The sequence below is a fragment of the Panthera leo genome, chromosome A1, assembly GCF_018350215.1.
Source record: "Panthera leo isolate Ple1 chromosome A1, P.leo_Ple1_pat1.1, whole genome shotgun sequence".
In the NCBI taxonomy this organism is placed as follows: Eukaryota; Metazoa; Chordata; class Mammalia; order Carnivora; family Felidae; genus Panthera; species Panthera leo.
Window position 1 is genome coordinate 198,054,311 of NC_056679.1, and position 13,775 is coordinate 198,068,085.

The 13,775-nt window shown below is 40.9% G+C and overlaps 1 protein-coding gene across 1 annotated transcript in view; it reads left to right on the plus strand.

Moving 5' to 3' along the window:
- The window catches only part of LOC122198418 (chondroitin sulfate proteoglycan 4-like), a 61,748-nt gene extending 48,341 nt beyond the window's left edge, over positions 1 to 13,407 (plus strand). Inside the window, exons 9-10 of the mRNA XM_042903027.1 lie at positions 8,940 to 9,123; positions 10,012 to 13,407. Of these exons, the coding sequence (XP_042758961.1) occupies positions 8,940 to 9,123; positions 10,012 to 12,059 (2,232 nt within the window). The 3' untranslated portion in view covers positions 12,060 to 13,407. The remainder of the gene's footprint in view (positions 1 to 8,939; positions 9,124 to 10,011) is intronic.
- Positions 13,408 to 13,775: the final 368 nt, after the last annotated feature.

Consider the following 13,775-nt stretch of genomic DNA (forward strand, 5'->3'; position numbering starts at 1 on the left):
AATGGCAGAAATGTGTTATCTCATAGTTTTGGAGACCAGAAGTCGGGACTCCATTTCACTGGGCTGAAGTCAAGGTGTCAGCATGTTGTTTCTCCCTCTGGAGGCTCTGAGGGGGAATTCCTTCCTTGCCTTTGAAAGTTCTGGTAGCTGCCAGTATTTCTTGGTTTGTAGCTTCATCATTCCAGTCTCTGCTTCCACCGTCGCTTTCCTTTCTCCTCTTTTGTCTGTGGCAAATACCCCTCAGCCTCCCTCTTGTACAGATGTATGTGATTGCAGTTACCTGGATAGTCCAGGGTAATTTCCAGTCTTGGGATCCTTAATGACATCTGCAAAGTGTTTGTCAAAGAACGTAATATTCACAAGTTCAAGGGATTTGGCTCTGATATTGGCCTACTACATTATTTAGCGTACTACATACACTTCTCTACAAAAAAGCAAGATGTCCCATACTACCTTCTATTTCTTCCGAATGAATTGATCACCTTTTCTACAATCTTGTTTGGTAGTTTAATTAAAGGTTTCCATGCTTTTAATGGCATAAAGCCTATGAAAGTCAATGTTTACTTCCATATAATGTGGATTTGGACCTTTAATGGCATAAAGCCCATGAAAGTCAATGTTTACTTCCATATAATGTGGATTTGGACCTTTCTGACAGGGAGGGCTATAGATGGCTATATTGTTAGGCTCCTTGAAAACCTTGTTGATGTGGCATTTTTATGGAAATTGGCTCAGTCATGGAGGGGGCATGGGTAATTATTTAGACTTGGTTTTCAGTTGCCCATTTCTAGCTGGAGAGTTCCAGATATCACCATTTAGGAACTTAGGTCTCCTAAAAATGCCTCTTCTATCCATTCTCATTGAGGATAATCCCTTCTGGGACTTAACCCAGTTCCACTTTTTTTTTAGCATGATGCCTGGGGTGCACCCTCTAAGCTGTGACTCCCTGGGCTGCCCCAGACTTGTGACCTCTTCTGGGAACCTTGAGCCCTCCATACCCAGCTGGTCTCTACACACGTGATGGTGCCAGCCCTGGTAAAATTAATAAAGGGCACAGAAAGAAGAGTCATTTATCTGAGCTCATCCTTCAGGAGCACAGGACCTTGTTGTCGTCCAAACCTTAGCGTATAGGACTTTTTGGTTAGCCCAAATGAAATCTTAGAGGCTTTACCATTCTGAATTGTTTGGCTTTCTACAGTCTCCTTTCTCCGTGAACATCTGCCCAAGATAGAGACTTTTTGGACACTTCTGTTTCCCTTGCTTCTTCTGGACAACAATTGTCCTATCTAGAGACTTGGACCTTTAACAAAGCCATCGTGTCGTGGAGAATCAAGTGAGTGGACTGTATGTGACCCTTTCTCCCTCCCCCTTTTCCCAGCTGACTCTAAGACAGTATGGTTACTCTCTTCTCCAGTGGGAATTTCGAAGCTGTGATTGACTTTTAGGCCCCACTGTGGGAAAGATTAGTGTAAAAGGCTTATGCTGTGATTTTCTTATCAGGACCATAGGGAGCCACATTTACAAAGACCCTCGGAATGAAGAGATGCTCCAGAGTGCTCTAGCCTGCACTAGAGGCTGAGTTTGACAGTGTTATTTGGCTGTCAAATAACACTGAGTTTGACTGAGTTTGGCAGTGTTATTCTCTTAACACTCAGTCCTATCCGCGTGTACTTTTGTGGACCTACAGAATGTGCACACTATTTTAGGGGAAGAATGATCAGATTCTATATATCAGAGTGCTCCCACTTCACCCCTGGGTTCATCCAAGGCACTCTTAATGACCCTTAGCTCTCTGCCTTCAGGTTTCAAAAGCTTACCTTTAAGAAAATAGATGTCTGCCAGTCACCTTGGGGCCAGAAAGGGATTGCCTTCAACCTTGAACCAGGTGGAAACTCATTCCCACCTTCCTCCCTCTAAGGTCCTGTGAGAAAATTTGTCCCTGATATACAATGGCAGTGGCATAAAAGAACTGAAATACAGTTTTTCTTTAACTTGCCTTTTGTAATAAATACAGTATATAGAATGAGCTATTTGTTTGAATTCTTACAAGCTCTAGCCCATAGTGGTTTTCTCGTCTTACACATACCTACCAGCTGACTTTTTACATTACTAAACTCCTTGAAGTTGGAGCGCATATCTTACAAATTTCTTGGTTGCCTAGAATCTCACTGAGCTTCCCATGGTGAAGGAGCAGGACAGTGGAAAAAGTATGAATTCCAGAGTCACGTGGGACTGGATGAAAAACTGGCCTCTCCCACTTATTGGCTATGGGTGAATTATTTAAATGTTCTGAACCTCGGGGTGTTTTAAAATCTGTCAAATGGGTATAATGAGGCCCCTAACACAAAACTAAATAAAATGAGTTATACAATATACCTTGCAGAGTGCCTGGCACGTATGTAGGGCTCAGTAAAAGTTAGGTACTCTTTGTGTTTTTGTTGAATAAATGGTTAAGAAATGTCTTGGATCGCCTTATTTCTACTGCTTCCTGATATAAACATATACTTTATAATTAAATTTTGTAAAGCACTTGTTAAGTAGCTTGTTCATTTAACAAATGTTTTTTGAAATGTCAAGTATACGATGGTGAACTGATACTTATTTACAAAGCAACTGGAAGTAAACTTCTGGAGCCTGTGCCAAAATCCAGCCTAAAACTTTATGAGAGAAAATTTATTTTATTAAGTATGTTTTAGAAATTTCTAATTATTGAATATTTTCATGCCATGACTCTTTTTAAAAAAATAAGTCTAATCTTTCATCTTAACCAGAATCCTCTGATGTCCTTGTGAGGAGGTGATTATTGAGGACTTAGATGCTTTATTGAAAGACCCAGAAATGCCCAGGGCATGTGGCAAAAGACTAATTAAGTTAAATGTATATTTACAAGTGAGATATTAGTCCATATTTTAATGCAGCAATGGAGGCTCAGAGAGATTAAATGACCTGCCCAAAGCCACAGAGCTGAAATTGGGTAGCATTTATATTGGAATGTAGGCCTGACCAACCCAGGGTTCAAATTCTATTACACTCCTCTGCTTCCATTTTTATATCAGTGGGTGTCCTTTTCCTCCTGGGAGGAAGAAGAGTCATAATTCAGGCAGTTGGAGCCAAAGAGGCCCCAGTAAAGTGATCTAGGAGAAAGGGCTCTTATCTGTAAACATGGAGATATGGCTTCTGGTCTCAGCTCTCTTCCCAGTTAGGCTGGTGATTACGGGGGGAGATGGAGAGAAGTTCCCTAAATTTCCAACCTCTCTGAGGTTCTCAGCAGCCTCTCAGCTGTAAAATTTAACCCATGATAGAAAAGTCAGGAGGGCCCCTGGCCAAATCTATCTCTTTGGCCTCTGACAAATGTTTTTCTTTGTGGTTCTGTAGTCATCAAGGATATGAAATCCAGAAGGTTTAGGTCTCGGAGATCCAATCGTTGCCATCACATTATCACTTCACATAAAAAGCACTACTCGGGTCTAGGATTTTGACCTATGTATTCACCCACTTACAGGTTAGGTAGGAGTACCGCCTTGTTAACGTATTAGAGAAATGGACATAGTTGGAGGTGGGGGGTCGGTGTATTGGGATAGGAAACCACCATTTCTTGATGTCAGAGTGCCCAAGGCATTTGAAGGTTGTCCTCACTCCCCCGTTCTGCACACACTTAGTCATCAGAGAACAGAAACTATTGGTCTCTAACTGAAGTTGATATAGTAGAATACTATGGGATTTACTTTTTTAGATTTTTTTCATTGTTATTTTGAAATAATTTCAAACTTACAGAACAATTGGAAAAGAGTACAAAAAGTCCAGTATAGGGGCGCCTGGGTGTCTCAGTCGGTTAAGCGGCCGACTTCGGCTCAGGTCATGATCTCGCGGTCCGTGAGTTCGAGCCCCGCGTCGGGCTCTGTGGTGACAGCTCAGAGCCTGGAGCCTGTTTCGGATTCTGTGTCTCCCTCTCTCTCTCTGACCCTCCCCCGTTCGTGCTCTGTCTCTCTCTGTCTCAAAAATAAATAAACGTAAAAAAAAAAAAAAAAGTCCAGTACACTCTTCACTCATATTCCCTGAATGTTAACTTTTAACTGTGTGCTTTATCATTCCCTCTCCACACACACACACACACACACACTTCTGAAATTTTAAGAGCACTTGCAGACATGACATACCTTTACCTCTTTTTTTAAGTTTATTTATTTATTTTGAGAGAGACAGAGAGAGGGAGCACATGTAGGAGAGGCCGAGAGAGAAGGAGAGAGAGAGAAAATCCCAAGCAGGTTCCACACTGTCAGTGCAGAGCCCCCATGCCGGGCTCGAACCCACGAACCATGAGATCATGACCTGAGCCCAAACCAAGAGTTGGTCCCTTCACTGACTGAGCCCCCCAGGTGCCCCTGAGGTACATTTACCTCTAAATACCTCAGTGTGTATTTCCTAAAAACAAGGCCTCTCTCGTGTAACCACAGTATAATTTTCAAAATCATGAAATTATTGTTGATACAGTGTTATTACATAATCTATAGACCTTATTCAAATTTCACAAGTTGTTTCAGTGAATATCCTCTAGAAAAAAGAGTATCATAGACTATCCTAGAAAAAAAATCCACAGCGTAAAACATAGCATTTAGTCGTCAGGTATCCTTGGTCTGCTTTACTCAGAGACCATTCTGCAGTCATGCTGACTTTTGTGACATTGCCAGTTTTTGAGGAAAACAGACCAGTTATTTGTAGAATGTTCCTTGGTTTGGTTTTATTGAATGTTTCCTCACAGTCAGATTCAGGTTGTGTGCTTTGGCGGGAATTGGCACGAGAGAGGCTGAGTTTGTTCCTGCTTCATGTCAGGAGACACTGATGCTCATTTGGTCCTGTCACTGATGGTCTTTTATCAGTCTTTTAGCAGTTTTTCTGGTTTCTCCACTGAGAAGTTACTATTTTCATTTTTATAATTAAGTATCTCGTGAGGGAATACTTTGGAACTGTTTAAATCCCCTGTTTCTCATCGCAACTTAGCTTACTAGTTTAAGCAACCATTTAGGATTCTCAGCTGTGAAACATTTATTACTGTGGTGATTGCCAAATGGTGATTTTTCTCATTCGAATTTTCCTTCTGCATTTACTAGTTGGAATTCTATAAAATGGAATTTCTTTTTTAATGCTTATTGTTTTGAGAGAGAGAAGAGAGAGTGGGGCGGGGGCAGGGAGAGAATCACAAGCAGGCCCCTCACTGTCAGTGCAGAGCCCGACACAGGGCTCAATCTCACAAACCATGAGATCATGACCTGAGCTAAAAATCAAGAGTCAGACACTTAACCAACGGAGCCACTCAGGTGCCCCTACAAAATTGAATTTCTAATGGCATTCCAGAAGGACTCCACCTGTAAAAGAGAAAGTATCTGGGCTAATCTAAATCCATGGGAAATAAAAACCTCCCTGCTCCTCTCCCCTTAATCTTAGAGCCCAGGTATTCAGCTAAGTGGCTTATCTCTCTATATTTAATACAGCAGAAATTTGCAGAGCTTTTGGAAGCTGTTCCTAAGGCCACTTTGGGGTAACAAAATTCCTAATCCTGTCTGAGATCCTTCTCTCCTCAAGTTTACCTTACACCTTTTTTCCCCATAAAGTCTTTTTTTTTTTTAACGTTTATTTATTTTTGAGACAGAGAGAGACAGAGCATGAACGGGGGAGGGTCAGAGAGAGAGGGAGACGCAGAATCTGAAACAGGCTTCAGGCTCTAAGCTGTCAGCACAGAGCCCGACGTGGGGCTCGAACCCACAAACCGCGAGATCATGACCTGAGCCAAAGTCGGCCGCTTAACCGACTGAGCCACCCAGGCGCCCCCATAAAGTCTTGTTCTTCTCCCTTTTCCAGCTCTCTCCCATCACACACACACACACACACACACGCACACACCCCTTAGAATCTGATTCTTAAAGCTCACTGTCTTCTAAACATTAAAGACTCTAAGTTCCTTCTAGGCATGGCTGCCAAGTTGACATTCCACACACACACTCACTCCCTTTTACTTCTAGCTCAGACTTTCAGTTATCTGCTGTTCTGTCTTGAAGCTCAGACACTCAAGCTGATCTAATTTAATTCTCTGACTCTCCAGCATAGAATAAGTCAATAAGTTATTCACAATTTCTCACTTTTTGAATGACTTTTCAAAAACAGAACTACAGCCAACCTCTCCTCCAGTAGTCTTCCAAAGTATACAGCCTCCTCTCCAATTACTTCCCTCAAATTTCTGACCTTCATCTCAACTGTTCCCATCTATAAGAACCATTCTTCCCCTGGGACAATCATTCCTCATCCTGTAGACATCAGAAGACCCTTAGATTATTCCAATAACTTATTATATATTTTTCAGAGAAGTTAACTTGTACTTAAACCAGAGAAGTGAAAGATAAGATCAACTAGCCTCCAAGAATTTTTTTCTTCCTGGTCAATAGACTGTGTTACTTTTAATATTAAGGAGCTAGATGTCTCTTTCCTTGTAATAGTACACATCTCTCAAGCAGAATGGGAAACTTTAGGAACCATTCTCCAGTCCAAAATCCATGACATAGTCACCTGTGAATGAATACATTTATGATGAATATTTTGTTATAAATCTTAAGCTGATAATAGAAATAGTAGAACTGCTAAATAAAACTGACTTGTTTCCCAGAAACTTCTAAGGAAAAACTCCAATTTTTCATGAGTAACCTTGCTTCTTTATGAGAAACAATACTTTCTTCTCCTTGTTTAAAATCCCTAAATGACTGCACTTCCTTGTCTTATCCATGAATAGGAAAGGAATGAGAAACTCGCCAACAGGTTTTGGCCACTGTGGAAACAGGAAGCTTATATTCCATGGAAACTCATAGACCCAAAGCCTTTCTAGAACTCTGGTTCTAGGTACGTCCATTGTGTCAGCGTTGAGCCACAGCAATACACAACCAGACTCCTGTTAATTAATACAGTATTTCCAAATACTGACTGATGAAATGCTCTGTAAATTATGGGATAATGTATGCTAGGCACTGCTGACATGGACATAAATACCTTGGAAAAACCTACCTCTAAGTTCAGATATTATAGAAGGCAGGTCAGAAAAAAAAAAAGATGTGACCTATCGGAATGAAAGGGTTAACCATTTTATCTCTAGTCTTCCTTTCTGTGATTAGAGTTTTAGAACTTTCAGTCACTGTTGTTGGAGGAAGGACTACCCACATGCTATCTGAACAACCAAACCCTGGGTAGAGCCTATCTCCATCAGCTGGGCCACAAAGGACATTGATAGGCAACAGGCATTAGAGACTTAGATGAAAATATTGAAAAATACCTTAAGCAAGGTGGGAAAATTTGAACATCAATAAGAATAACAATTGCAATAGAATGAAATACATCATACATTAAAATTCATGAGTTTATAATGATCACAAAACAAAACAAACGTTTATGTTTGGATATTGGAATCAGGGAGCTCATTTTTCTAAAAATCAGTATAAAGGGAAAGAATCAAGTATTTATCCTGTCTTTCCTACATATACTGCAGCATAGCATCAGTGTAGCCGAATAGCTGATGAGGGAAAATTCTTTTTAGAAGACTTTCAGGTAAGAATGAAGAAGGAATGTTTAAAATATCATTGCCTTGCCACTGCAAAAATCAGGTGTTTAAACAATCATATCACTGACTCTGTAAAATTATCACATGACCAGGCTGGTGGAGAACTTTAAAAGAGATGGATCAACCTGGAAGCATTTGAATTCACCGATTAATCTTAACATATCCAAAAGAGAAGCAACCCAAAATTATTTTGTCTTGCAATGAGATGCACAGAAAATATACAATACAACCTGTAAAACATTCTTAACAAAAACTTGAATCTGATTCTTATTACACTTCTAGATTTAATTACTAGTATGTTGGAAATGTAGGAGACAGAGGAACATGTTAAACAACACCATTGGGATGCAAGCAACAAAATCCAGAATGTAGGAAACTCTATAAGACAGATGACCCAATTACTTTAACAAATAAATTACAAGCAAAAAAATTAGAGAAGGGGAACCTATAGACTAAGAGATGCCTCTGAGAAGCATCAAACAAATGTGATGTGTGGACTTTTAAGGATCCTGACTCAAAGCAACTATGTAAAAAAAAGTCATGTAGTAGATCATCAGAGATATTTGAACACTAATTGGATAGTTGATGATATTAAGTAATTATTGATAATATTTAGATGTGATATGGGGCACCTGGGTGGCTCAGTTGGTCGAGCATCTGACTTCGGCTCAGGTCACGATCTCACAGTTTGTGGGTTTGAGCCCTGCATCAGGCTCTGTGCTGACAGCTTGCTCAGAGACTGCAGATTGCTTCAGATTCTGTGTCTTCTTCTCTCTCTCTCTCTGCCCCTCCCCTGCTCATGCTCTGTCTCTCTCTGTCTCTCAAAAATAAATAAATGTTCAAAAAAATTTTTTAAAAAGATGTGATAATGGTATTGTGATTATGTTTTTTAAAAGAGTCATTTTGTCAATATTTACTACAACATTTACAGATAAAATGGTGTTTGAGATTGGCTTCAAAATAAGCTATTGGGCAGAATATGAGTAATATTATATAAAACAAGATTGGTTATGAGTTGATAGTTTTTTAAACTATCATACAGGCAAGTGAAGGTTTATTATATACTTTCTATAATATAAATACCATAGCCTAAGTCATCTCGAAATCAACGTGCTTTTTTTTCTTTGATAAATAAACTATTTTTGTAATAGAAGAGCTATGTTTGACAAATAGGTTACCATATTGTTAAGTGCAAACACATATGTTTGCAGATATGTGCCGTAATTTAAGCATGAGAATGAACCCTGAAAAGACATGTATGTATCTCCTTCAGTTAGGATACATGTTAGTCCTTGTATTATCCCTGAAGCCAGGGGCTGATTTTTTCTTCCTGTCTTGACAGGTCAGTGAACAACTGATACTATATCAGCATGTGGACCATGAGAACACTGCCTGGACTGCAGAAGACTCTTTCACATTCACGACATCCTCCCCACCAGCAGCTCTAGGCCCTGAGGAGTTTCGTATTACTATATCATATGAAATTACTGAACCTGGTCGGCATAGTCGTCTGCTTGCAAATACAGGTAAAGGCACCAAAAGATATGGTCAGTGTCTTATTTGTAATTATTAAAGTTGGGACAATTTGGAAATAAGTAATTCTCTTGTTAATTAGAAATGCCATGATATCATAGCAATGCCATGACATCAACCTTTGAAAGAAAACATATATAGTTATAAAAATTTATTTCTTTATGCGTGCTCTTTCTCTGGTCCTCTTCTCTTTCCTCTCATAAGCTTTAATAGTTGTAGTTGGGGGGAAGATTGAAAATTAGTTCTAAAGAATTTTATTTGTATCTGCAAATGGGGACTTTACCATGCCTATGACTAAAAACTGTCCATAGAAAATGAAAATAACAAATAGGGCAAGTTCCTGAAAGGAAAGGGGTATTGAAAGCTGCACCTGTTTCCATGGCAAGAGAAAGTCCAGTAGTAGGTAAGTGAGGAAATTAACATTATATAAGTGAATCTCAAGATTTCAGAACTCTCTTGCTTGTAATGTTGACTTAATAGTTTGGGTGTGTGTACTTAAAATTTAATTTATATGCCTTGGGTAACAAGGTCACTGTGCAACCAAGGCATTTTGAATAATCCACTGGAATAAGGAAATCTGAGAGTGAAAGTGCTTTGCAGCTGTCATCTTAAAGTTCTATACTATTTTTTTTTAAGTTTTAGTTATTTATTTGAGAGAGACAGAGTGAGCGGGGAAGGGGAAGACAGAGAGGGAGAGAGAATCCCAAGCTGTCTCTGTGCTGCCAGCACAGAGCCCAGTGTGTAGCTCGAACCCACAAAACCATGAGATCATGACCTGAGCTGAGACCAAGAGTCCAATGCTTAACCGATTGAACCACCCAGGTGCCCCTGTCATCTGAAAGTTCTAATGAAATGCCACTTTGTTCTTTATATTTTCACAGGAGCTGCCGTCAAGGAGGGAGACAAAGTTCTCATTGGCCAATCTAATTTAGATGCTTCCAACCTCTTACTGAAATTACCCAAATCACAGCGATCTTCCTATGAGATCTGGTTCCAGGTTATATCTCTTCCTCACCATGGAACCCTTATGGTTGGAGAGAGGAATATTACCAAAGGAAAACCCAATTTCTCCCAGTATATAGTTAATAAATTTGGAATCATATACCTTCACGATGACTCTGAATCACTGGCTGATAATTTTACCTTTGCCGTTTGGCCAAATCAAAAGAGTAAGTCTGCCACCAAGCCAAAGGCTGACTTCCTTGAAGAGATGTTTAACATCACCATCTCTCCTGTTAATGACCAGGCACCAGCATTAAAGACAAAGGGGCTTCGGTTGAAAGTTCTACAGGGCAACAGGTTAGTTGTGGGACCTGAAAATCTGAGAGTGGAAGATCTAGACAGTCCTCCAGAGGAGATCAGATATATGATCATCCGTAATCCTAATAATGGCTTTTTGGCACTGGCTCACCATCCAGACATACCTGTTCACCATTTCACACAGGCCGACATTGACAACTCTAGGGTTTTATTCATTCAAGATGGAAGCCCATCCTCAGGCGTGTTTTACTTTAGTGTGACCGATGGTCAACACCGCCCACTCTATAAGCTCTTCCACCTGGATGTCATCCCCATCTCCATCACCCTTGTGAACCTCACTGACCTACTTCTCCCACAAGGCCAGACAATAGTTCCTATCACCAATACTCATCTGTCAGCAATGACCAATGGGAGAAGCCCCCAAATCACTTACAAGATAACATGGCCCCTCCAACATGGGCATCTGCTCATTGAAAACAAGGTGGTCATCAGCTTTGGGCAGGAGGATCTACATTCAGGAAGACTCTCTTACCATATGACAAATCTCACTGCCTCTGGGGACCAGCTACGTTTCTCACTGTTTACACCAGAAAGCAACCTTACAGGACAAACACTGAGCATCCGAGTGCAGCCTCTACTGCGGGTTATGTCAAACTTGACCATTGCCAACAGAGTGGTTTATCAGCTGAGAAGAAAGGACCTTGATGCTACTGAGCTTGCTAATAGGACTAAGAGTGATCCCCAGTTTGAAGTGACAGAACCCCCTGTCCATGGAAGACTTGTACGAAGAGTGGGCCGAGGCACTGAAATGGAAAACGCTACTCTATTCACTCAGAGGGACATTGACCAAGGATTGTTAATGCTGAATCCACATGCCAACTTAACAGGCATCGAAATGGTGAATGACTCCTTCACTTTCCTGCTCAGGGCAGACCATGTACAGCCAGCAATAGGTTATCTCCCCTTCACCATAGTGCCACCTGACCCCTTACTCTTGCAAACATTTATCCCTGATGTTTCTTTACTAGTCACTTCCAATAACCTTGTGACTTCAGATTTCTCTCAGGAAAAGCTTGTGGTTTCCTCAGGACCCACAGTACAGGCAGAAACTTTAGGGAAGCTGACTCAGGCCGGGCAGCAGCAAGCAGATCCCTGGGGACGACACCATGGTCAAGAGCCTACAATGGACAGCAGAGCCTCTCTAACTAGGATCATTTGGCCACCAAACACCACCGACGCCAGTCCTCAGGCACCCACCCAACCCAGGGAGAGCAATTATCCTGTGATAGTCATTGTACCCTCGGCTGTGGTGGTCTTCCTGCTGATAGTAACTGCCATGACCTTGTGTATCCAGATGCTGGGCCGGAGGGCAGAAAAGGCAAAACCTCTTATCAAGCCCCTGACCAATCTGGAAACTACAACCCCAAGTCCTAGGCCAGAAAGGAGCATAGCTGTTCCCACTGTCACAGTGACACCCCTTCTAAAAAGCTCCAGCAGTCCCCCAGTCAGTCCTTGCAGGGACCCACTAAGTGGGCAAATGGCTTCTCCAGCTACTGAGCCAGTGGAGAAATGTGCTCCTTGGGAGACATGGATGAATCTGGATCCTGACATGGTCAAGCTCTGCCGACAAACCAACCCAACACTGAAGCACAACCAGTATTGGGTGTAGACTGAGGGCTCTTGTTCCTGAGTGACCACCTGCTGTACTGGGATATGTACTGGGATCCAAAGGCAAAGGAATGCTGGGTGAATCAACTGAGAAAAGCTTGGCCGTGACAGTCACTCAGTGCTCAGTTATGGTCCCATGGTTAGATGTTGGCAAGTGTTTATTGTAACGCGTACAACACTCTTCTGATGGGCTCTCCACAATGAGCTTTGTATGCTCTCTTCTGGACCTGACTCTGAGTATAAGGTTGTGTCAGTATTTAAGCCCTTTACCAAAGTGCTACAAACATGCTGGCCTAACTGGGAACAGCAGTATTAACTTGGGTGCTAGAGTTAATGGAGGAAGCCTTTGCATATTTTTCACTGAGGATTCACTCTCCCTGAGTGAGTCAGCAAGGAAATGCAGGAACTGTTTCAGCAAGTAGAAAAGGTAATTTAACAAATCAGCAAGTTTGTTTCTAGTGTATTTCTATAATGTATTTTCCTCCTTGGAGCCCGTAGGTTTGACTTCTTGTGCAGGAAATGCCTTGGTGCTCTGGATAGTAGGACAGCTTGACTCCCTTTGAAGTATTCACTGAGCATATTGTGTTTCATCGAGAAGATTTATCTATTCTGACTTGTAAAACCAAGTCTGTAGTACAAATATGATTTGAAGCCCTAAAGAATAGAAGAGGCTGTTAAACGCATTTGTGATGACTCGATTTGGCTTAACATCACGATGAATTGAAATAATGGCAAATTTGTACCTGACTTGTCTGGTTGAGCCTACCATTGGCTCAACTGATTCAAACCTGTTTCGATAACTATAAAATGAAGATATCAGTACTTGTATTAGTTACGAATGCTTTAGGTTGCAAATCACAGGACATTAGCTATGAGTCGTTTAGATTGGAGATTGGCAAACTTTATTCGTGCAGTACCGCATGGTAAAGAGCTTAGACTTTGCGGGCCATGTATGGCTGTTTATTTTTAACAACCTTCATTTTCTTAACAAAGTTTTAAAAAGGTAGAAACAATTCTTAGTTCTTGCCTTTGACCCACAAATCAGTTTGCCAACTATTGATTTGGCTAAGCAATAAAAGTCTTGCAACTACCAAGTAGCCTGAGGTGGACATTCCGAGGCCGGTTCAACAGTCCAAAGATGTCATGAAGTACTGAAACTCTTTTGTTCTTTCTTCTCTACCTTCCTCAAGCTGTTGGAATTCTGTTTTTCATTTTTGTTTTTGTTTTTGTTTTTTGGCTTAGTTCCTTGTGATTGTGAGGTACCTGCTAATGCTCTAAGCAGTACAGTCACATTCAAAGCAGACATTCTAGTGGGAAAAAAACAGATATGGCAAAAAGAATTTTTCTTAGGATCTTATTTATTATTATTATTATTATTATTATTATTTTAATCCTGTAAGGGTAGGCCTTCCCAAACATCTTCCCTCTTTTATGTCTCAGTCTAGAACTGAGCAATGGGATTCCCATCTCTGGAACAACCATTTGGCCAAGAAATGGAATTCTTCTGACTGACGATCTTTCCTGGGGCTGGGAGAGGATTCTGCCATGTCAGAGATCAGTGGATGACCCCACCATGTAATTAGGGGAGGCTGGAGGATGGAAATTAGTTAAACAGTGAATAAGATCTATTAAAGTACTCTTCAAATATGAAATACTTGGGAAATAAGCATTTTGATCTTTCAAATGGATATCTACTTTAGTATCTCTTTTTCATATT